Genomic DNA, 25,430 nt, shown 5'->3' with positions numbered 1-25,430 from the left:
ATCAAATACTTGTTCTCCCCACTGTAGGTGCTCCTAGATGTTCTAACTTGTCATAGCAGGAGACGAAAGCGGTATTTCAAACAAACCTTCAATTTGATAGCAGGTACACTTTAATAGTAGGGGAGGATAAATTGTTTTGCTAATCATTCTTATCTGGAGTGGAGAGGCAATAGAAAGTAATCCACAACCTTGAGCATTCAGTTATTACTTTTCTATCTTACTCTGCACCAGTCCAACACACTACAGTTTTTATTGCAATTCTGCCAAACAAAACAAAACAAACAAACAACAAACATTTGAGTGGAGAATACAAGCTAAAAAAGAGACTAATGGGTGAAAAACTTGTTGAATATTTCTCCAATTATCAAGTGTTTTGAAACATAAGGCCAGCAAATGCCATATGTTTGCATAATGTGTATGGCAATTACAGTGGACACATCTAATGATTCCACAGAAGGTGGAAAACACTATATCCACAAATTCTTTATGTGTTTTTTCATCAGAAATGATTGCTTATGGGTACCTTAATGTGTACTCATGTGTTACTGTTACTGTGTTACTGTTTTTTAGCTGTTTATGAAAATGTGTTTTTTGCTAAACGCTAGCCTATTTCCATTGTTTAGCTGGAATGGAATGTTCGTATCCTGTATATTTGACTGTGATATGTGATTGTCTCACCTAGCTATCTTAAGATAAATGCAGTAATACTGTAAGTCACTCTGGATAAGAGCATCTGCTAAATGACAAAAATATCAAATGTAAATGTTTTACATACAGATCTCATATTACTGTATTGAAAACATTTGTAAAACGTTTTTTAAAATATGGATGTCACAAATGTATCATTTGTACAGTTCTTTATAAAAAAAGTAGTTATTTGTTACATTTGACTGTGTAAATCTTAGCAGTACTACTTATTTCTCTGAGACTGAGGCGGATATGTAGCATTTAACAAAAAAACATGATTATTTGTCTCTCTGAAATAAAATATGGATTTTATACAAACACATGTATGTCATTGAACAACCCCATGCCATGCTTAGATAGTGAAAAAACACACCAATCTCTTTCATAATATCTTTAATTTACCAACATTCCTGAAAATGTATATATAGCGTTTTGGAATATAACTCTTCAATTAAACCTGAAGAAACAATATATTCATGTCTACCGCAATTGCAATTACTTCAATATGTCAATTAGAAATATGAATGTCCATGCTGTCAGCATTGTGCAAAACCCGGCTTTGGTTCTCTGCTTCTCTCAAAATAGGAGTCTGGCTGATTTCTAATTTCCTTGGGTCAGTAGCTGAGCTGCTGACTGTGAACTACGAGGACAAAGTCAAGGAGAAAAAACAAATAAACAGAGGTCAGGGGTCAGAGGTTAAAGCTGAGAGGGGGTGTTGTGTTACAGTAGCAGATTTCAGCTGATGTAGATCTTCTCTGGCAGGTCACAGCAGGGACTGGCTTCAGTACAGAAACCACAGGCACCCTGTGTGACCTACTGTAATCACATGTTGTGTGTGTGCGTGCATGGTGCGTGCATGGTGCGTGCGTGTGTGTGCGTGCACGTGTGTGTGTTAGCGGAAATATGTGCAATACGGTGCATTAAGATGAAATGGAGCAAGGGACCACAGCCAGCATGTTACACATCTACAGCTTAGAGATAGATATTGCTACAGTGGGACTATGGGATGTGTTAAGTTCTCCTCCGGTGTGTGTTTGGATAGTAGGATCCTTCATGCTCATATAAAGTGTAAAAGTGGAGGTCGTGATTTGAATATATGGTGCGAATGAGTGCACATTTTTGTGCGCATGTAATGTACTGCATGTACATGCAAATGTGTGTGCATAATGGTGAATGAGTACTCATGTCAATGTATTGATTATGTTTGTGATTATGTAGTCATATCTAGGCCCATGTGTATAAAAGGAAGAGCAGGATTTATTTATGTATATGTGTATGTCTGATAGTATGTCTATGACCCTGTCCATGTCTTTGTATGTGCGTGATCATGGTATGAAAACAGGAGGGAAGGGATCTGTTTATGTTTAAATATGTGTGTGTGCGTGTTACAGAGTGGGTCCTGTTCCTGTCTCTCACTGGACTCGAACATGGGACCTTCTGTTACACGTGCAACTGCATGTGTCTGTTGTACTGTACATGTGTGAAATGTGTACTGAAGGTGACTCACCATCCATGTCTAGTCTCTGCATGATGATGGCCAGCTCCACCTCACTGGGCATGTATCCCAGGGACCTCATGGCCATGCCCAGCTCCTGCTTGGAGATGAACCCGTTCCCATCCCGGTCCAACACTCTGAATGCCTCCCGGATCTCTGTCAACACAAAACGCACAAAAGGAGAAGGGAGAGGAGAGGAGAGGAGAGGAGAGGAGAGGAGAGGAGAGGAGAGGAGAGGAGAGGAGAGGAGAGGAGAGGAGAGGAGAGGAGAGGAGAGGAGAGGAGAGGAGAGGAGAGGAGAGGAGAGGAGAGGAGAGGAGAGGAGAGGAGAGGAGAGGAGAGCATCCACCATGGTTAGGGATTATTTTAGCTCTATGCCTTAGCTCAAGAACATTGCAAATGACATCTGCAATAACCTGTAGGCAACTTTTATGGTGGTGACAAATAAGCTTGCCCTGTGTGTACGACAAGCCGTTGTACTATGTCTGTGCTACTCCTTCCCTTCAGTTTGTAAGATACCCGTCAGCGTCGAGCCTAAAAGTCAGCAGGCTCCTCTGTGCTTTTATGAATTCATATTTTATTCGTGTGTCTACAGAGAGGAGAGGGCTTATGACCGGGAGGCAATAAGCAGGGAGAAAGAGACACAGAGAGAGAGAACTAGAGAGAGAGACAGAGAGAGAGAGTGAGAGAGAGAGGGATAGAGAAAAAGAAAGAGAGGGGAAAGGGAGAGATGCAGAGAGATTGAAAGAGAGAGAGAGAGGCAGCCACGGGTGTTTTTAATTAAAGGTGGAATTTCAGATCTCTAAAGAACACTATGATTGCATGGTATGCTTCAGCACACTGCTGAACACTCAATAATTTGAGGCTGGGTACTACTGGAATACATGGCTTTACCTCACCAGGACCAGGGAGAGAGAGAGAGAGTCCTGTGGCCTTGCAACAATGCAACAATGTATTACACAGGACTGTACCTCACCCAAGACCCAGGCTAACTCAAACATGAATCAAGTCCAAACGTGTCCCAGATATGGAAGGCAATGTCATACACTTTTTGAGAACACAGGTGCTAACAAGAACATTAATATTACGGGACCAGTCTTGAAAAGACCATGTTGATAAACAGAACATAGTAGTGGTAGAGTTCTTGGCTGAAACCATGAGAAAGAACAAACAACAGGTTAACACAGTCCAAAGATAACCCAAGCATGAAGTAAAGTTTCATGCTAGAGGAGACCCGCCCATGCTGCCAATCTTTAGCCTATCCTTGGTCAATCACCTGACAATCATCTACTGAGAAGCTGTCATTCATTCATTGCCAGTCAGGGGAGGAGGAGTGATTTGGTGCTCTGAGCTGCAAGGAGGACAATGGTGTGTAAATCTAATGGTTTTTCTCTGTGTTTAAATCACCTCGTAAAATGAGAAACGATATTTCGGATCGTTAAAAGCACTCAGATGTTACCGAGGGTTCAGGTTAGTCGTTGTACCAGCCTCTGAACAGTCTTTTGTCATTCCCTGCTTCCCAAAACATCTGTCCCGAGCAACACACTTAGCCATTATCATTCATAACGCAGTACAAAAGCTAGTTCCAACCAAAGACGCTTGTTTTAGAGAACACACACAGACACACACACACACACACACACACACAGACACACACAGACACACACAGCACAACACAACACATACAGAGAACAACACAAGCACATCAAGGGTGTATGGATTTATTTTGGTACATTGAAATGAGTGTCTCATGAATAAACCCATCAGGAGGAGCAGAGCAAAGCAGAACAGAGCAGTGAGGTACTCAGGCCTTTATATAGTAGGTTCCTGTGTCTGAGGCCTCGGGCCCATTTGAACACACCAACAACATTCAGACCTTGTGTCATATATTCATACAGGTCTCTCCCGCTATTTCGCTATTTCATGCACAACTGCTCCCATATCCATTAGGGCCCTCTTCTGATGCTCTGAAAACCAAAGCTTTACCGCGGAGAATGATGACAAAGAATGTATGACAAAGTAATACCAAAGGAACAGGAATACCTAAGGAAATGTTCAGACGGAGAAATGAATCAGAGTAAAAAAAGACTTGAATTTAGAGTCACTTTAACAGCACCCTGCTTTGCAATCTAGGCCAAGTGCATCAGCACGCTCATGTTCAGTAGGGCACACCGTAGTAAAACTTTTTACAACGTAAAACTTTCTAATTGGACAACTTCAAATAATAGCTCCTGGTTTGAAAACGTTTTCTCCTTACTGAACACTACTTATCCCTACTTTCCCAGTGTTTATAATTTGTGATATTTGCTATGTGATATGAAGTTAGTGGTGTCGGTGCTGTATGTGTCTGTAAATTATAATCTTATACACACATCTTGCCTGACCTTTCAGACACAGCAGCAGAAGCAGTAGCAGCACAGATCGGCCTCGACAGAGGCAAGACTACCTGGTACACAAAGCTCTCTACCCACACAAACATCTATTCTACATGCTGCAGTGCTCAGAGCACTACACACACACACACACACACACACACACCAACCACACACAAATCAGACAGTCCTCACCACGCTAGTAGAACAAGACATACAGGGCAACTACATCCCCTCTCCAACAGGCTGAGAGGTTGACAATGTGTAGCTGTACTAAAGCTGACTGATGACAACGTGCTGTATGTGGTGAGTCAGCTAGTTCAACTCAGTATAGTTACACTGTATCACTTTAATGGCCATAGATAAAGACACTTACAGGTAGGCTCACCAAATTGCCTCAGTAAATATCCCCATGGTAGAAAGGGTGAACATGCTAAATGGTAGCTGCCTGTGTAAGCTACTATGGATAAACTAATAAGCCAAGGAGATGATTGCTGATCATATATGATCAATACCTTTATGTCTTTGTTTCTGCTGACAGAGGTACAGTATATTTGTATTTGTCCATTACATTGATTGACCTTATGAGGACCTCCCGATAAGAGCTATACGCATTACCCAATTCATTACATTTACCCAATACATTACCACCATAGCAAAACAACTTAACAAATCAAACGAGAGAAAGACATGCAGTGCCAACTGCCAATATAGCTGTAGCATAATAACACCACCCGACTCTGACAGAGTAGGTGGCTATTAGCCTATTACGGTGCACTCTGCATCCAATTTGCCATAGGCACCTTAAAGGAAAACTTTGAAAATACAGAAATCATCACCGTATGATGCATTTTGCATCATATGATGCTGTGTTTTGTATCATATGATGCAAAATGCATCATACGGTGATGATTTCTGTATTTTCAAAGTTATATATCTTGAAAACTTGATTGCTGACAAGCAAAACATTTTGGGACTATGTCAACAATGGACTACTGAAACTAATACCAAAATATAGTTTTGGGTGGAATTTTCTTTTAATGTGACATCATTGGATTAATACAGTATTTGTGGTCTGAGAGCATCTAGTGTAGTTCATTCCCCCCTCCCCCCCACTATGACCACTGTGATGATGTTGTTTCCAGCAGAGGATAATATCGATCAGGCCTGGGCTGGGCTCCACCGCCGGCCTGGCCAGTGGGGTGATAAGTCTCAGAACAACGTACAGAACACACTCACACACACACACAAGACAAAAGCGTTCATAAACACAGACTCAGCCACTGCCTCTAATTAATGCCAAATACAGAGAGAGCAAGAGCCCATTAATCGAATTCTACTGGTGCGATAAGTGATGTTAAGAACATTGAGTCATAGTTTAGAAGGTTCATAGTTTATAAAGCCAACGGTTTGTTGGCTCCAGCAACAGGAGCAAGTGGTGTTTGTCAATAAATGTCTTGACTGGTCCAAGCTCGCTGATTCATGTCAAAACTGTGTTTAGGTTAAGAATACTGTCTTACTACTTATCCCATCACTATCTCTAGCCTACTGTTTATCCTGGCCATATCAAACACCCAAATCCCAGCCTTCCCCAAAGTCCCTTTATGCCCCTCACCAGCCAAATCCACCGTCCCAGTCCTAATCTCTATCCCATCTCACCCAAACCAATCAAGCCCATCCCAAACCAACCAAGCCCAAACCAACCTAGCCGCAGTAGTACCAGCCCAAGCCCTGGGGGGACTCACCATCTAGCTCCTCCACAGAGATGCTGGCTAGCTGGTCACAGTCGTTGTCCTCAGACAGAGAGTGACTCAGATAGTTCCCCTTGTACAGCAGCCCTGCCGTCACATGGTGGAACGGCATCTTGTCCCTGAGAGAGAGAAAGGGTGGGGGGATTAGTTTAGGATCAGTTAGATCAGAACACGAGAGAGAGAGAGAGAGAGAGAGAGAGAGAGAGAGAGAGAGAGAGAGAGAGAGAGAGAGAGAGAGAGAGAGAGAGAGAGAGAGAGAGAGAGAGAGAGAGAGAGAGAGAGAGAGAGAGAGAGAGAGAGAGAGAGAGAGAGAGAGAGAGAGAGAGAGAGAGAGAGAGAGAGAGAGAGCGAGAGAGAGAGCGAGAGAGAGAAATCTAATGTTATGTGTCACATGCTTCGTAAAACAACAGGTGTAGAATAGCAATGAACTACTTACTCAGGGCCCTTCCCAACAATGCAGAAAGAAAAATTTATAAATAATAGTAAAATAATAAATACAGAATGAGTAATGGTAACATGGGTAATTGAGATAGATATGTACATATAGGTAGGGATAAAGTGACAAGGCAACAGGATAGATAATAAACAGAAGCAGCAGTGTGTGATGAGTCAAAAGAGTTAGTGCAAAAAAGGGTCAATGCAGATTTAAAAGATTTTACTGAATTACAGTTCATATAAGGAAATCAGTCAATTGAAATAAATTCATTAGGCCCTAATCTATAGATTTCACATAACTGGGAATACAGATATGCATCTGTTGGTCTCAGACACCTTAAAAAAAGGTAGGGGTGTGGATCAGAAAACCAGTCAGTATCTGGTGTGACCACCATTTGCCTCATGCAGCACAACACATCTCCTTCGCATATAGTTGATCAGGCTGTTGATTGTGGCCTGTGCAATGTTGTCCCACTCTTCTTCAAAGGCTGTGTGAAGTTGCTGGATATTGACGGGAACTGGAACACGCTGTCGTACACGTAGATCCAGAGCATCCCAAACATGCTCAATGGGTGACATGTCTGGTGAGTATGCAGGCCATGGAAGAACTGGGACATTTTCAGCTTCCAGGAATTGTGTACAGATCCTTGCTACATAGGGATGTGCATTATCATGCTGAAACGTGAGGTGATGGCGGTGGATGAATGGCCTGACAATGAGCTTCAGGATCTTGTCACAGTATATCTGTGCATTCAAATTGCCATCGATAAAATGTAATTGTGTTCGTAGTCCGTAGCTTATGCCTGCTCATACCATAACCCCACCGCCACCATGGGGCACTCTGTTCACAATGTTGACATCAGCAAACCACTCGCCCACACAACGCCATACACATGGTCTGCGGTTGTGAGGCCGGTTGGACGTACTGACAATTGCACGCTCCCTCAAAACTTGAGACATCTGTGGCATTGTGTTGTGTGACAAAACTGCACCTTTTAGAGTGACCTTTTATTGTCCTCAGCACAAGCTGCACCTGTGTAATGATCATGCTATTTAATCAGCTTCTTGATATGCTACAACTGTCAGGTGGATGGATTATATTGGTAAAGGAGAAATGCTCACTAACATTTTAGAGAAATAAGCTTTTTGTGCATATGGAAATGTTCTGGGATCTTTTATTTCAGCTCATGAAACACGGAACCAACACTTTACATTTATAGTTTTGTTCAGTATATTTAACTAACTATTTAGCAGTCTTATGGCTTGGGGTATAAGCTGTTCAGGGTCCTGTTGGTTCCAGACTTGGTGCATCGGTACCGCTTGCCATGCGGTAGCAGAGAGAACAGTCTATGACTTGGGTGGCTGAAGTCTTTGACAATTTTTAGGACCTTCCACTGACACCACCTGGTATAGAGTTCCTGGATGGCAGGAAGCTTGGCCGCTGTGAAGTACTGGGCTGTACGCATTACCCTCTGTAACGCCTTGCAGTCGGATGCCAAGCAGTTGCCATACCAAGCGGTGATGCAGCCAGTCAAGATGCTCTCAATGGTGCAGCTGTAGAACTTTGAGGTTCTGAGGGCTCATGCCAAATATTTTCAGCCTCCTGAGGGGGAAAATGCATTGTCGTGCCTTCTTCATGACTGTGTTGGTGTGTGTGGACCATGACATTTCCTTAGTGATGTGGACACCGAGGAACTTGAAGCTCTCGACCCGCTCCACTACAGCACCGTCGATATGGACGGGGGCGTGCTCGGCCCTCCGTTTCCTGTAGTTCACGATCAGCTCCTTTGTCTTGCTGAAGTAAGTATGTGGACACCCCTACAAATGAGTGGATTCGGCTATTTCAGCCACACCCGTTGCTGCCAGGTGTAAAGTAATTGAGCACATTGCCATGCAATCTCCATAGACAAACATTGGCAACTGAATGGCCCGTACTGAAGAACGTGTCACCGTCATAGGATGCCACCTTTCCAGAAAGTAAGTTAGTCAAATTTCTGCCCTGCTAGAGCTGCCCCGGTCAACTGTATGTGCTGTTATTGTGAAGTGGAAACGTCTGGGAGCAACAATGGCTCAGCCGTGAAGTGGTAGGCAACACAAGCTCTCAGAACGGGACCGCAGAGTGCTGAAGCACGTAGCACGTAAAAATCGTCTGTCCTCGGTTGCAACACTCACTACCAAGTTCCAAACTGCCTCTGGAAGCATTGTCAGCACAAGAACTGTTAGTCGGGAGCTTCATAAAATGCGTTTCCATGGACTAGCAGTTGCACACAAGCCTAAGATCACCATGTGCAATGCCAAGTGTCGACTGGAGTGGTGTACAGCTTGCCGCCGTTGGACTCTGGAGCAGTGGAAACACGTTCTCCGGAGTGATGAATCACGCTTCACCATCTGGCAGTCTGACGGATTAATCTGAGTTTGGCGGATGCCAGGAGAACGCTACAATGCATAGTGACAACTGTAAAGTTTGGTGGAGGAGGAATGAGTCTGGGGCTGTTTTTCATGGTTCGGGCTAGGCCCCTTAGTTCCAGTGAAGGGAAATCTTAACGCTACAGCATACAATGACATTCTAGACGATTCTTTGGCAACAGTTTGGGGAAGGCCCTTTCCTGTTTCAGCATGACAATGCCCCCGTGCACAAAGCGAGGTCCATACAGAAATGGTTTGTCGAGATCTGTGTCCTGACCTCAACCCCGTCAAAAACCTTTGGGATGAATTGGAACGCCGACTATGAGCCAGGCCTAATCGCCTAACACCAGTGCCGACCTCACTAATGCTCTTGTGGCTGAATGAAGCAAGTCCCCGCAGCAATGTTCCAACATCTAGTGGAACGCCTTCCCAGAAGAGTGGAGGCTGTTATAGCAGCAAAGAGGGGACCAAATCCATATTAATGCCCATGATTTTGGAATGAGATATTCGACGAGCAGGTTTCCACATACTTTTGGTCATGTAGTGTATATGGCAATTAGAAATCAGAACTGGATGGTTTTCAGAGACAAAAAAAATAAAATAAAAAAGATAAGTAAAATATACTGTATACTGTGTCTGTAAAATGTATATAGTATGTATAAGCTGGAAGTAGAAGCCTAAGTATTGATGTCCATTTGTTTCCTCCAATTAGGGGAGGGGTGGTAGGGTTAGGGGAAAATAATAAAGAAGGAAAATATATTTCATAATAAAGATATATTTAAAATAATATATATTTACAAAAAATATATATGGGGGATTTGAAATCATGCAGACAATTACATTGATAGAAGCCACAATCTATCTCCAATATTAAAGCTGATCTACACCCTCCCCCTCCCAATTATTAAAAATAATAATAATAATCTCTCCCACTTTGAGGCCAGTATAACAAGTGGAAGGGGGGAGGGGGGGGGGCTATTCATTATTTAAAAAATTGAAACCCAGGGGTATCACAGAACAGAAAATAAAAACAGAGAGAGAGAGAGCAGGGGAGTTGGGCGCGAGCACTTCCTTGCGCTAATTGGCTTCTGTTTTGATGAGACACTGAGAGGAGGATTGGTGGATGCCTCTTGAAATTGAATGAGGAGTTGAAAGAAAGAAAGAAAGAACCACTCAGAACCATGTAGCTTCCTCTGGGGGTGAATCTCATAGGCCAAAGGGTAAGGTGGTGTCCACTTTCTCAGCTGAACACTCCCCCAACCACCACTCTCAATTGAGGGACATTTGTCATGCTTTGGCTTGCAACCACTCTCCAACTGAGCGATGTGTGACATGCTCTGGCTGGTTTCCAGCTTGAGATTCATCCACCCCACTTAAACCTATAGCTACCTCCTACATCTATACCTTACTTCCCTTAACCAAACAGTCACCTCTGGGTTAATGCATTTTCTCTACATCCTGGGTTCAGCCATGTATGACAGTACAAGCAGTGTTGTTGCACTCAATGGAACTAACAAGGCCCTATAATTGCAGTAGGGCTACATCGTCATACCAACACCTTAATGGAACACACATCCCTCCTCAGAATGTAAGTGTGATGGAAATGTTAATGTTGGTGCTTTTCTATTCTATACTTTTCTATGTTCTATTCATGTGCTGTTCTAATAACCAATTTCTGTGTTCATGCAAGTGACTGATCGGACGAATCCTCACTTATCAGTATCTGCAATTCGGCAGTATGCCCAGACCTTGTTTTGAGAGAGAAGAAGCCTTGTGAGATATTGGTCTGTCACATGTTATGAACCAGTATTGGTCGGTCACATGAATGAAACAAAACAGTAATGATTAATTAATTATGCTAGATCATGCAAATATAACTTGTCTGTGTATAGCTGTATATAAGAAAACTGCTGGGACTGCCCCAGGAGAGCTCCTGATTGACATTTGTACTATGGTGCATTGAGTTGGTTGGAACCTCTCCAGCGCGCTGACAATAAACAATGATTCATTTAAGATTGACTTTGAGTGTCCCTGTGTAAGAATTTCCACGACATAAGGTTGAGGTAAGGATCTGGAACTCAAAGCTTAGACTGATAAGTCTAGTCCCAATCCACTTCTATATCACTTAAGTATGTGTTATTGATCTCTTCCTCTGTTAAAAATGTTGACAACAACAAAAACACACTCGGAGCGACTCATAAAACTTCACAGCCACTGTCAAATGTACCACCAACTTTTGGGGAACCAATTTCAGGATTCAGAGATGCATCACACTCAGGGTGGTAAGAACACATACGAGACTCAACAGATGACTCTCTTCATTCAGAATTTGGTACACAGTATTTACAGGGGGTGACACTATTGTTGTGGTTAGAGTTTCATGGGCAACTATTTGTGTTTGCAGTTGGCAATCCACTGGAAGGTACCCTCGTGTGAGACAAAATACTCAAACATTTGAGGAAATGTACAGTACAGCTAGAGCTACAGGTAATGTAATCATGCAATCTAATCCTGTTCGTCCCCATTGGCACCATAGTAAGGTAGAAGTCCAATAGAGACCTGAGACAAAAACGTGATTAAGACTCTTCTTGTTCGTCGGCAAACACGAAAGTGAATGTAGCATTGATTGCTACTGTCCAAGAGATCGCTTTTTGTGAGCTTTCAAGATTGTTCCAATTCGCTTTCTTTGTTTCTTAATTCATCAATCAAAGAATAAAAAACATTCATCTGTCACTGCTAATACAGTCTTGTCTATTTTCCTGTAATTCTATAACTAGGCTAACTCATCTGTCTTGTGGCAGTATTTCTCTGTGAATGTAACATACTACTGCACTCTCATCTCTGAAATAATGCTGCACCCCATATAAACAGTATTGATAAACTGATTGATATTTTTAACAAGTTATCGTAGGGGTATTCAGGGCCACATTGTGTGCTAGTTTTAATTTATCTTGGGTACTTAATATCTATCAATGGCAAACACTTTGGTGTTTATATACTGTATATTGTAACCCTATGGTCCTACTGTACATTAGGATTTGTCTCACGTTTCTGACACTTTAAGAGCTACTCTGTGTAACAGCCTTATGTAACCCAGAGCTTTGCAGCAGACATGCAGTAGAACACAGAGCAGGGAGATGATAACCACAGTAAATCTATGACCATGGATAAAACGGAACTACATGTAACTGAAACAAGATTTGTGTATGAGTCCAGAGAGACAGCACAGAGTTGGGCCAACTAAACCATCCGCTACTGTATTGTATGCATAGTTGAAACAGCAGGACAGTGTTGGACAAACATCAGTGGGAGACAGTGTACAGTCGTGGTCAAAACTTTTGAGAATAACACAAGTATTGGTCTTTACAAAGTTTGCTGCTTCAGTGTTTTTAGATATTTTTGTCAGATGTTACTATGGTATACTGAACTATATTTACAAGCTTTCCATAAGTGTCAAAGGCTTTTATTAACAATTACATTAAGTTTATGCAAAGAGTCAATATTTGCAGTGTTGACCCTTCTTTTTCAAGACCTCTGCAATCCGCCCTGGCATGCTGTCAATTAACTTCTGGGCCACATCCTGACTGATCAATGCTTGGAGTTTGTCAGAATTTGTGGGTTTTTGTTTGTCCACCCGCCTCTTGAGGACTGACTACAAGTTCTCAATGGGATTAAGGTCTGGGGAGTTTCCTGGCCATGGACCCAAAATGTCGATGTTTTGTTCCCTGAGCCACTTAGTTATCACTTTTGCCTTATGGCAAGGTGCTCCATCATGCTGGAAAAGGCATTGGTCGTCACCAAACTGTTCTTGGATGGTTGGGAGAAGTTGCTCTCGGAGGATGTGTTGGTACCATTCTTTATTTATGGCTGTGTTCTTAGGCAAAATTGTGAGTGAGCCCACTCCCTTGGCTGAGAAGCAACCCCACACATGAATGGTCTCAGGATGCTTTACTGTTAGCATGACACAGGACTGATGGTAGCGCTCACCTTGTCTTCTCCGGACAAGCTTTTTTCCGAATGACCCAAACAATCGGAAAGGGGATTCATCAGAGAAAATGACTTTACACCAGTCCTCAGCAGTCCAATCCCTGTACCTTTTGAAGAATATCAGTCTGTCCCTGAAGTTTTTACTGGAGAGAAGTGGCTTCCTCGCTGCCATCCTCCAAAAGTCTTCGCCTCACTGTGCGTGCAGATGCACTCACACCTGCCTGCTGCCATTCCTGAGCAAGCTCTGCACTGGTGGTGCCCCGATCCTGCAGCTGAATCAACTTTAGGAGACGGTCCTGGCGCTTGCTGGACTTTCTTGGGCGCCCTGAAGCCTTCTTCACAACAATTGAACCTCTCTCCTTGAAGTTCTTGATAATCCGATAAATGGTTGATTTAGGTGCAATCTTACTAGCAGCAATATCCTTGCCTGTGAAGCCCTTTTTGTGAAAAGCAATGATGACGGCATGTGTTTCCTTGCAGGTAACCATGGTTAACAGGAAGAACAATGATTTCAAGCACCACCCTCCTTTTAAAGCTTCCAGTTTGTTATTCTAACTCAATCAGCATGACAGAGTGATCTCTAGCCTTGTCCTCATCAACACTCTCACCTGTGTTAACGAGAGAATCACTGACATGATGTCAGCTAGTCCTTTTGTGGCAGGGCTGAAATACAGTGGAAATGTTTTTTTTAGATTAAGTTCATTTTCATGACAAAGAGGGACTTTGCAATTAATTACAATTCATTTGATCACTCTTCATAACATTCTGGAGTATATGCAAATTGCCATCATAAAAACTGAGGCAGCAGACTTTGTAAAAAGTATTATTTGTGTCATTCTCAAAACTTTTGACCACGACTGTACACACGCACGCGCGCGCACAGACGCACACAAACACTCACACACACACACACACACACACACACACACACACACACAGAGTTGGCTGCAGACAATGCAGTAGATCGACCAGAATTGGCAACAAAACCCACTACTTATTTTATTTGGCTTATTTTGTGATTCAAATGCATAATGTTACCCCCCCATTAGTTACAATACAGGCACACAATACAGAAAGCAGAGGTGGTCTGGCTTTCACTCTAAGATTTACAGCCTAATAAACCAGGCAGCAGAAATGCCTCACAATTAGATATAATCGTTAGATCAAGCATCAATATTTCAGTGTTGTAGGCTAGACTCTCAGTATGCAAACTTTTGCCTCTAACACTGGAAGCAAGCCTATATATTCTCTATGGCAGTGGTCTTTTTTACAGAGGTCTTCAAAAGATGTATCATCTTTAAGTTGCATTAGTAATAGACCGTAAAACAAAGACTCTGGCAGCCAGTCTGTGATGTAAACCAATGTATCATAGCCCAAACAGAGAACTAAACTTTCATTTGGCTAGGCTGTTAAATTGGGAGGGAAATCAGGACAGTGTACAGCACTATCTGTGGTCAACAGTGCATAGTGACAATTCCTTTTACAGCAGCAAAAACAAGACCTAATTGAAATGGTTCTGTGAGACTGAACACAATGTACTCTACATAACGATTTGTTTTTTGTCATATACCCATTACTAATGGCAAACTCATTACTAATGGTGTACTTTAAAACCAACCTGTGAGAGACAGAGAGAGCAAGAAGCTACGATCCTCCTACTTGGAATATTATGCATCAGGGCCCACTGCATCACTAGACCACAAATTATACTGTGTATTACGACTTGCCCTCAGGAAGTGGGTCAGAAGGCTATGCAGATGTCCTTGGGGAGAGAGGGGGAGGCAGGGTATGACCACTAGCCTGCCACCTACAGGGGGACCTAACCTCAGTCCTAAGGGAGTGCTGGAAGGAATTACTAATCAACCTGTTGTCTCATTTAGGATTGTGCCTGTGTCCAGAGGCTATTCATGACTAATCAACCTGTTACTTCTCCCAAAACCACACTAATGTCTTGAGGCATACAGAGGGGAGCAAGGCATGACCAATCAACCTGCTGTGTCAGTGAAGACCACACCTGTGTGTGTGTGTCCTGTCCTAAGGGAAGGCATGACTAATCTACCTGCTGCTCAACTAAAGATGAAACCCATGTCCTGAAGGCAAGGCAGAGCAAGGCATGACGAATCAACCCACTGCTTTAAAGACCAAAGCTGTGTGTGTCCAGACTCCAGAGGGTAGGCATGACTAATCAAACTGCAACCTGACTACAAGCAGCAGCAGTGTTATGCAGTAGCCTTCTGTGTGATGCCCGGGGAGACCTGATGGCCATTTCTCACTTCCAACACCACAGCACACACACACAAAGTCAATTGTAAGATGGAGTTGGACATGGTATGGTATGGTGTTCAGATACTCTGAATTGGATCAGACCAACAAAAAATGATCATAGGGTTACACTAAACAGAATTCACACCAAACTTATGAAAGATGCATTTCATGTGTAAAATATGATCGAACTTTAGTTGATTCTCACATACTGTACTGTAAGTTACAGTGCAGCAGCAGCTGTGCAGCACGATGCAAGACAGCCAATAGCCAAGATTGCAACTGTTATATAGTTAAAGACTGCTGGTGCTGAATATTCATCCTGTAGTTTATATTCATAGCTCCTTCTGCTCGTGAGAGCTCAAAAGACAAACCCTCAACACACTGCTTTAAAACATCTCTAGTTATGACAACCCTTCACCGGTGTGTATGCAGTATACATAGCCAAAAAAAGGAATGATGTTGATCGATCCTACACATACAGTAAGCAATGATAGATCAGGTGTCAATGAAAGCTGAAGCTTTAAATTAAGGTTGTGGCTTGAGACTGGCCAAAGTGGCCATGCCTGACAGTTAATCTCAGGTCATAACCTGTCCATACTTATTGACAACACAATTTACGCCTTCAGCAGTCTCTATTGACGAGCCGTGTCAACACATAACTAAAGTTTCAAGTTTGAATGTGCACAAGTACAGTGAAATGCCTTTCTTGCAAGCTCCAAACCCAACAATGCAGTAATTAATTTCAATGTAGCACTAAAAATAATATAAGGTAGAACAAAAACACACAATAAATATAAATAAGAAGAACGCTAGAAAGTAAGAAGCTATATACAGGGTCAGTTCCAATACCATATTTACAATGTGCAGGGATACTGGAGTGATAGAGGTGGATATGTATAAGGGTAAGGTGACTAGGCATCAGGATATATGATAAACATATTTAACTAAACCCAGAGCCAACATGATGCCTCCTTCACCGTGACTAGTGTGGTGTAAATAAATACAGTATACAGTATAAAGCCTTTAGCCAACTACTGAAGCTAAGGTGCAGCAGGGTGACAACAGTTGTACCTCTGCTGCATTTCCTCCAGCGGAGAAGTCTAAATGGCACAATGACATGATACATTTCCTCATGACACCTTGTGTGAAGTGTAGTCGGGTTGGGTCGTTCCACCTATTGTTAGAAATAGATAAGATTTGCATTCCTGCAACATTATTTTGTTGAAAAATAATTTGATCTCTGACAAATTAAGCGAATTAATTGCAGCCAAAGTGTCTATTTTAATTTATAAGCTCCATATAATATTCAATAAATGTAGTACCTCACATCAGATTTGTACAAAAAAATTTTCTAACAATGAGTTAGACATGAGGAATTCAGAGAAATGGTCAAAAGCCACCCACGGACCCCCCACATCCCACACCAATCCCACCCCTACAACAAGTACAGTTGAAGTCGGAAGTTTACATACGCTTAGGTTGGAGTAATTAAAACTCATTTTTCAACCACTCAACAAATTTCTTGTTTACAAACTATAGTTTTGGCAAGTCGGTTAGGACATCTACTTTGTGCATGACACAAGTAATTTTCCAACAATTGTTTACAGACAGATTATTTAACGTATAATTCACTGTATCACAATTCCAGTGGGTCAGAAGTTTACATACAGCCTTTAAACAGCTTGGAAAATTCCAGAAAATGATGTCATGGCTTTAGAAGCTTCTGATAGGCTAATTGACATAATTTGAGTCAATTGGAGGTGTACCTGTGGATCTATTCCAAGGCCTACCTTCAAATTCAGTGCCTCTTTGCTTGACATCATGGGAAAATCAGAAGAAATCAGCCAAGACCTCAGAAAAATTTTTTTAGACATCCACAAGTCTGGTTCATCCTTGGGAGCAATTTCCAAATGCCTGAAGGTACCACGTTCATCTGTACAAACAATAGTATGCAAGTATAAACACCATGGGACCACGCAGCCGTCATACCGCTCAGGAAGGAGACACGTTCTGTCTCCTAGAGATGAACGTACTTTGTTGCGAAAAGTGCAAATCAATCCCAGAACAACAGCAAAGGACCTTGTGAAGATGCTGGAGGAAACAGGTACAAAATTATCTATATCCACAGTAAAATGAGTCCTATATCGACATAACCTGAAAGGCCGCTCAGCAAGGAAGAAGCCACTGCTCCAAAACCGCCATAAAAAAGCCTGACTACGGTTTGCAACTGCACATGGGGACAAAGATCATACTTTTTGGAGAAATGTCCTCTGGTCTGATGAAACAAAAATAGAACTGTTTGGCCATAATGACCATCCGAAGAACACCATCCCAACCGTGAAGCACGGGGGTGGCAGCATCATGCTGTGGGGGTGCTTTGCTGCAGGATGGACTGGTGCACTTCACAAAATAGATGGCATCATGAGGAAGGAAAGTTACGTGGATACATTGAAGCAAAATCTCAAGACATCAGTCAGGAAGTTAAAGCTTGGTCGCAAATGGGTCTTCCAAATGGACAATGACCCCAAGCATACTTCCAAAGGTGTGGCAAAATGGCTTAAGGACAACAAAGTCAAGGTATTGGAGTGGCCATCACAAAGCCCTGACCTCAAACCTATAGAAAATGTGTGGGCAGAACTGAAAAAGCGTGAGCGAGCAAGGAGGCCTACAAACCTGACTCAGTTACACCAGCTCTGTCAGGAGGAATAGGCCAAAATTCACCCAACTTATTGTGGGAAGCTTGTGGAAGGCTACCCGAAACGTTTGACCCAAGTTAAACAATTTAAAGGCAATGCTACCAAATACTAATTGAGTGTATGTAAACTTCTGACCCACTGGGAATGTGACGAAATAAATAAAAGCTGAAATAAATAATTCTCTCTCCTATTATTCGGACATTTCACATTCTTAAAATAAAGTGGTGATCCTAGCTGACCTAAGACAGGGAATTTGTACTAGGATTAAATGTCAGGAATTGTGAAAAACTGAGTTGAAATGTATTTGGCTAAGGTGTATGGAAACTTCAGACTTCAATTGTATATGGTATCAGTTCTTTATGTCTGACAAGTAGTAGGGGCTGTGGCTCGGAGTCTTGTTTCTTTATCCTATGTAATGTATTCTCAGTGAATTTAGTGAGGACAGACTGACCAGGCGAGAGTCTTTACTCAACTGGTTTAGCACAGCTTACTTACTATCCATTGGTCTGCACGCCTTATTGAAAAGTGGGCTCATTTGCATCCCAATCTGCATCCCAATTTAGAAATGTGGGACACTCCAAAATAAATAGCAACATTTATGAAATGTTTTATGATATACAATTAGGGAACTTATCAAAAAAAATGTGGTCATTGATATGCATAGCCTACGCCCTTTTGAGGTTACAAAGTTAAACATAGCCCATAAATTCTCATCCGTACATTTTAGTCAATTTAGATGATATGGTCATTGGTCACCTAAATCCAGCTCATTCATCTTCTTCAATACTTTGCTTTATCTTCCTTTTGGGTGTTCTAGACTTTCAGGCTATTCATTTTCAGAAGATTAAATACACTGTATAATTAACATTCCAGAGACTTCTGTTGCAACATTATTGCTGTGAGAAAAGACAACCACACAATTCCTAGTCCCACACGGCAAGGGAAGTCATATTTCCTAAAGTGAGAGGAATACGTGTCCCACAGCCATCCTAACTGCCAGCCCAGTCTACTACACAGGTTATACGTGTATATGAGCAGAAGGTTGCTGGAGATCCCAGTCTCTGCTGTTCTGTGCTTACCCATACTGATCCCCATACTCTGTGGTGGGGTACAGATGCAGCACAACAGGCTCCTTCACCTGGCTCTCCATCACATCTCTGGGGGTAGGGATTCCTGAGCCCGGTAACTCGCCCTCCCCTTCTCCTCCTACCTCAGGTACAGGTTCCTCTGTCCGACTCAGAGGCTCCTGCTCCGTCACCTCCATCAGACGTCTCCGCAGGCAGACTCCTGGTCCTAAACACAGCTGCAGCAGCAGGCTGCCTGTCCCTGGACAACTGAGCCCGACTGCTGCCTCACGAATTTGGGCTGTAGTATCAGTATCCGGAAATCCGTTGTAAATATTTGAGCTGTGGAAGAGGCAGAATAGTGTCTCTCTCCCTCACTCACTGACTCTCTCTCCCTCTCCCATTCTCTCTCCCATTCTCTCTCTCTCTCTCTCTCTCTCTCTCTCTCTCTCTCTCTCTCTCTCTCTCTCTCTCTCTCTCTCTCTCTCTCTCTCTCTCTCTCTCTCTCTCTCTCTCTCTCTCTCTCTCTCAAACACTCAGGCAAACATTCCTCCACATGGGGAAACAAGGTTGAAGACTCATTAGTGAGTCCCAACTCCCAATTATTGCCGTGCGCTACCGCTTCCACCTAGAACAGTGTATTCATAGTGCGTCTCGGCATCCTGCGCGACAACAAATGTCGCAAAAAAGACTACCTGGTGCGCGACATGCGTTAAAAAAAATACGTGACATGCAACGATAAGCAAGCATAAAAAGCAGGTGTCACCGGAAGGCTCAGCGGTGACACAGGCTCAGAGGAGCGCCCATAGCGACTCACAGCCCCGCGGGAGGGATCACTCAGCTCGCTGTTGTAATGACATGTGTGAAAACAGAAATTCACACCTCCAGAACATCACAGCTCTCCAGAAGAACTTCCGGTAAATTGTTAACAACACATCCATCATCAGTATGATAGAGGGTCAGTGTTGACATTGAATGATCTGATAATCATAATGCATTGGGATCAATTATCCATCTCCATCAGTCACTGAAATGTCATGGCATTTTGCTGGGTCTTTTTGTCTTGTGATCAACATTTAAAATAACTCGCCAATTCATGGTATGGTAAGCCTGCCCTACAAGATCGAAATGATGATGCAGTGCTGTGACTGGCCTACAGTTTTTCTCTTTATCTACTCCACAATTTCAAAATAAATGTTTTATTTATCGATTTTCGAATCAAGCCTATTCTCTAGCATAATAACACCAATAGAAAAATGTAATTATGATTGTCTGATTAATACTTTTCTATTAAGCCTAATATTAAATAAAGCCAGAGGATGAATTCGATTCCATTTGAAAGATATAACACACATTTAAACGATTTGAAAGTTCAAACGTCATACTGAAACTATTACTCCATCCAAAATTATCTTCACTCCATCAAAGAATGGCCAATCATTCTAAACAGAGGAACGTAGGCTATTAAATAACAACAGGTGTATAAGAACCACCTTGTCTAAGGCAGTCAGAAATAGGCTATTTCCAATGGGTACAGAGGAGTTCAAATGTTACTGAATATGATTCAAATGTTATCTTGAATTCCAGACTTACCTTTCAGGGGAGCAGTGGGTTGTTTTTGAAAGCGATTAATCAAATCCGTAGTCGATAGGATCCCCGAGTTAGACGCACTGGGATCCAGTTTAAATACCTCGCCTGAATGCTCATAAAGGATGGTCGCTTTTTATTGTTGAAATAAAATTTTCAATTTCAGCTACAATGTGGAACAATTTTTCCACCACAACAAAGGGATGCGTTGGTTGGTCGGTCGTCTTTCTATTGACAAGTCCATGCGTAGCTTACTGGGAACATTCACTGCCCCAGTTCCAGCCGGCGCAATCGAACAGTTTCACTTTAGGACCAGGTCCCATCAATTTTAACAGCCCCTATCAGTCCACACCATATCCATATGCTACATTGATATAGGTGCTCACTGCTCATAAAACGTTTCCTAAGTAACCCAAGCCGTTTGTTTCGTGTAACTGTCCTATAGCTGGAAGATTTATTGGTGCCAAACGCCTGGAGAGATTCACGATAGAGCCCTCAGCGGCGTTCAAGGCGCAGCTCCTACACAATCAATGTCTCAGGACGCGGTAGAGTTCGGTGTTTAACGGTTGTTTGCCCCGCCAATCCACCTTTCGGTGTCAATTCTAGGTTTTTCTACGGGAAAACAGTTCTCATCCTTGTGAAAACGGTTCAGTCATAATTTTTTCTTACACAGGCTGTTGTTAACCAATGTGCCGCCCGCGCTCAACAAGGACAGACTGACCATGCGAGAGTCATTACTCAACTGGTTTAGCACAGCCTACTTACTATCGGTTAGGTCTGCTCGCCTTATTGAAAAGTGGGCTCATTTGCATCCCAATCTGCATCCCAATTTAGAAATGTTGGACGCTCCAAAATAAATTGCAACAATTATGAAAATGTTTATGATATACCATTAGGGAACTTATCCATTATATTTTTGTCATTGATATGCATAGCCTACGCCCTTTTGAGGTCACAAAGGGCTAACATAGCCCATCAATTCTCATCCATACATTTGAGTCAATGTAGATGATATGGTCATTGGTCACCTAAATCCAGCTCATTCATCTTCTTCAATACTTTGTTTAATCTTCCTTTTCGGTGTTCTAGACTTTCAGACTATTCATTTTCAGAAGATTAAATGCACTGTATAATTAACATTCCAGAGACTCCTGTTGCAACATTATAGCCTGCTTGAATAGAGACTGCTATAGATTTCACAGTCACCAACAGAATAATTGTAATCTTCCCCACTAAACTGAACCATATCTCCAGAAATTCTCTAGACAGTCACTACTCCCCTGTTAACAGGGGCGGACTGCGACCAAAAATTGGCCCTGGCATTTCTAACACACCAGACCATTTTTTTCCTTTAGGCCCCCACACAGGCCAATATTTCTTGCCAGATAATGATAATTTTGTGCTAAAAATCCATATTAGACAGGCCCACTGGGCAAAAACTTGACCAGCCAGTCCGACCCTGCCAGTTAACATTACATTCCCTATGGCTCTATAGCTGAGTGTTCCCACTATCAGTAATAAGTTGGTTTCTATTCATATTTAATAAAAATATATCCCAGGGATTCGTGTAGCTTCATAATGAAGATTACATTACATTTGTGGCTAAATCCCATGTGTCTGAATTGGGAGAGAAAATGTGCTTATGTCATAATAAAAGTCAGTTTTGATTTGAAGCTTGTGAGGCCTGTAGTATAGAGGAAGCCAGCTTTAAGTTTGACATACTTATCACATTTTTCATTTCATGGTAACTTAGATAGTTAAATTAGAAAGCATTTCTATCCTCTTCAAGTTCCACAAAATGGTTCACTCCTGAGTGACTGAGAAAGACTCTTCATGAATCTGCTGTGGACATTGCAATGTTAGGCTACAGTGGGGTATTGTAAAACTCATTTTTAACACCCACACAGTTTTAGTATCCACACTCATTAGTTTCATGAACACCTTTACTTACAGTCTTTCATCACTGTAGGTGTTACAGAGACAATGTGGATCCAGACCAATGTGTCCATTGGTACTATCAGAAAGGAAGAGGAAGAGATTGTTCTAAATATTTTTTGTTGTTAGAAACAGAATAGATTAGCATTCCTGCAACATTATTTTGTTGAAATAGAATTGGAATCTATGAGAAATTGGCAATTTTATTTCATAGGATTAATATAATATTCAATAAATATAGTACCTAACATCAGATTTGGGACCAAACTTTTTTCTAACAATGAATTAGACATGAGGAATCCAAAGAAATGTTCAAAAGCCACCCACAGACCCCCCACACCCCACACCAATCCCACCCCAACTACGAGTATAAAGTGTCAGTTCTCTATGCCTGACAAGTAGTATGGAGCTGCGGCTTGGAGTATTTTTTCTTCATTCTATTTAATGTATTCTCAGTGAATTTTGTGATGTTTGTTTTCCCCTGTTTAGAGAAATTAGTCATTGAAGTTGTTAGGTTTATGTCCCATCCAACATCCTGATATTACCAGGTTCTGACCACTTGATGGTTCTGTTCCTGCTATTAGGTGAAAAAAGTTTGAAGAAATGCTAAAACGTTTGCATTTGAAACAGTGGCCAGGTAAACTAAACACAAGCATGGGTTGCTGTCATACCTGGTCCATAGAGTGCTTACAGGGTAAGAAAACCAATATATAATTTTGTAATTTGGGTGATTCTTATTAAAATTATGACCTAATAGCAGGAACAGCACCATCTAGTGGTCAGAACATGGTAATATCAGGAAGAAGGATGGGACATAAACCCAACAACTTCATGACTAATTTCTCTGAACATGAAAAAAAACCATAACCAAATTCACTGAGAATGCATTACATGAAGAAACAATACTCCGAGCTGCAGCTCCATACTACTTGTCAAACATAGAGAACTGATACTATACATGAGTGTACAAAACATTAAGAACACCTTCCTAATATTGAGTTGCCCTCAGAACAGCCTCAATTAATCGGGGCATAAACTCTATAAGGTGTCTAAAGCGTTCCACAGGGACGTGATGACTCCAATGCATCCCACAGTTGTGTCAAGTTGGCTGAATGTCCTTTGGGTGGTGGACCATTCTTGATACACACAGGAAACTGTTGAGCCTGAAAAACCCAGATTGGGATGGGTGTGGGGGTGTCCATGGGTGGCTTTTTGAAAATATATTTGGATCCTCATGTCTTACTTATTGTTAGACAAAAAGTTTGGTCTAAATTGGATGTTAGGTTGAATATTATATGAATCCTATAAATTAAAATGGCCAATTTGGGTGCAATCAATTAACTTAATTTCTCAAAGATCAAATTATATTTCAACAAAGTAATGTTTCCGGAATGCTTATCTTATCTTTTTCTATCTACAGAAACAATTTCAGGACAATCTGAGATGGTGGGTGTCATGGATTGCTGAAATGACATGGATTGACCCCTGTGAGAGTAAGATAACAGAAGAGCAAGAAGACATAGGGAAAACAACAACAAGCAAAAACACAAATCCATTCAGTTGCTAAAAGCATGGCCGGATTACGGAACAGGCATGCTGGGCACGTGCCCTGGGGCCCCGACCTCCAGGGGGCCCCCAACAACAACCCCTGGAGGTTGGCTCCCTAAGATAGTATATTATGAACACGTCGGTTGGGGCCCTCTGGAGGTCGGGCCCTCCCAGATAGCATACAAACTCATCAGTTGAGGGCCCCCTGGAGGTCAGGGCCCCCCCAGATAGCATATGAACATGACATAAGCCATAGCAAAATGTGTAGAATTGCAGGAAATTTGCTTTAGAAATGCAACATTTCCTCTCAGCCTTATGGCAAAATGTATGGAATGAATAGCAGAAAAATGTGTTTTAAAACTGCCCATATTTCTGTCTGTATCTTACATCACAAAATGTGTAGAATTGCAAGAAATTAGCTTTAAATCAGAAAATTCTTCTCTCAGCCTCATGGCAAAATTTGGCAAAATGTGTAAAATACCAGATAGAATTGTGTATCCTTTCTGGCTGCTGTGTTGTCTGTGCTGTGGGAATATTTGCAGTAAGCAACTGAACCACTTGATTGCTCATTATTCAAGCAAATTAAGCATACACCAAAAGCTAATTAAGTATGCTGTTCAAGTACAGTGGAGATTTTGTTGCTTTTCAAGATTTTGTTAATTCACTCTTCATTATAACCTATTCCTCTCTCTTACACACACACACACACACACACACACACACACACACACACACACACACACACACACACACACACACACATACACGTGTAAATGAGAATCCCCCACACTTCTCACACCTTCCGTTAGCTCTCAGCTCAATCTCTCCACCAGCTGACTCAGAAGGCTCATCTCATGTGAGCTGAGTGTGTGTGTGTGTGTGTGCATAAGGTTTCTATCTACAGAAACAATTGCAGAACAATCTGAGATGGTGGGTGTCATGGCTTCCGGAAATGACGTAGTGACCCCTGTGTGTGCATAATAATAATTATATAATTTGGTAGGTGCTTATATATGTCCTGTTTCACATGTACAAGTGTGTATTATACGCATGTGTGAATTGGAAATATGTTTTTTGCATATCCCAACTCCCCCTGAGACACCCTCGGAGAGTAGGGTCACAGCCATGGTCAGCCATTATCATGTCAAGGAGGCAGGATCTGGAGCCTATGGAAGCAATGGATTAGCAGACTTGAAATATCA

General features: G+C 42.0%; 1 protein-coding gene across 1 annotated transcript in view; it reads right to left on the bottom strand.

Annotated features, from left to right (window-relative positions):
* Positions 1-21,494, bottom strand: part of LOC311105804 (calcium-binding protein 8-like) — a 98,738-nt gene extending 77,244 nt beyond the window's left edge. The window contains exons 1-4 of the mRNA XM_084148004.1: positions 20,752-21,494; positions 19,174-19,500; positions 6,300-6,424; positions 2,195-2,338 (exon numbers count right to left, since the gene is read on the bottom strand). Of these exons, the coding sequence (XP_084004130.1) occupies positions 2,195-2,338; positions 6,300-6,424; positions 19,174-19,358 (454 nt within the window). The 5' untranslated portion in view covers positions 19,359-19,500; positions 20,752-21,494. The remainder of the gene's footprint in view (positions 1-2,194; positions 2,339-6,299; positions 6,425-19,173; positions 19,501-20,751) is intronic.
* Positions 21,495-25,430: the final 3,936 nt, after the last annotated feature.

Source organism: Coregonus lavaretus (genome assembly GCF_964263955.1).
Source record: "Coregonus lavaretus genome assembly, chromosome: 30".
Taxonomy (NCBI): domain Eukaryota; kingdom Metazoa; phylum Chordata; class Actinopteri; order Salmoniformes; family Salmonidae; genus Coregonus; species Coregonus lavaretus.
Note: the sequence above shows the minus strand (reverse complement) of the source record. Positions and strands in the feature narration are given on the sequence as shown.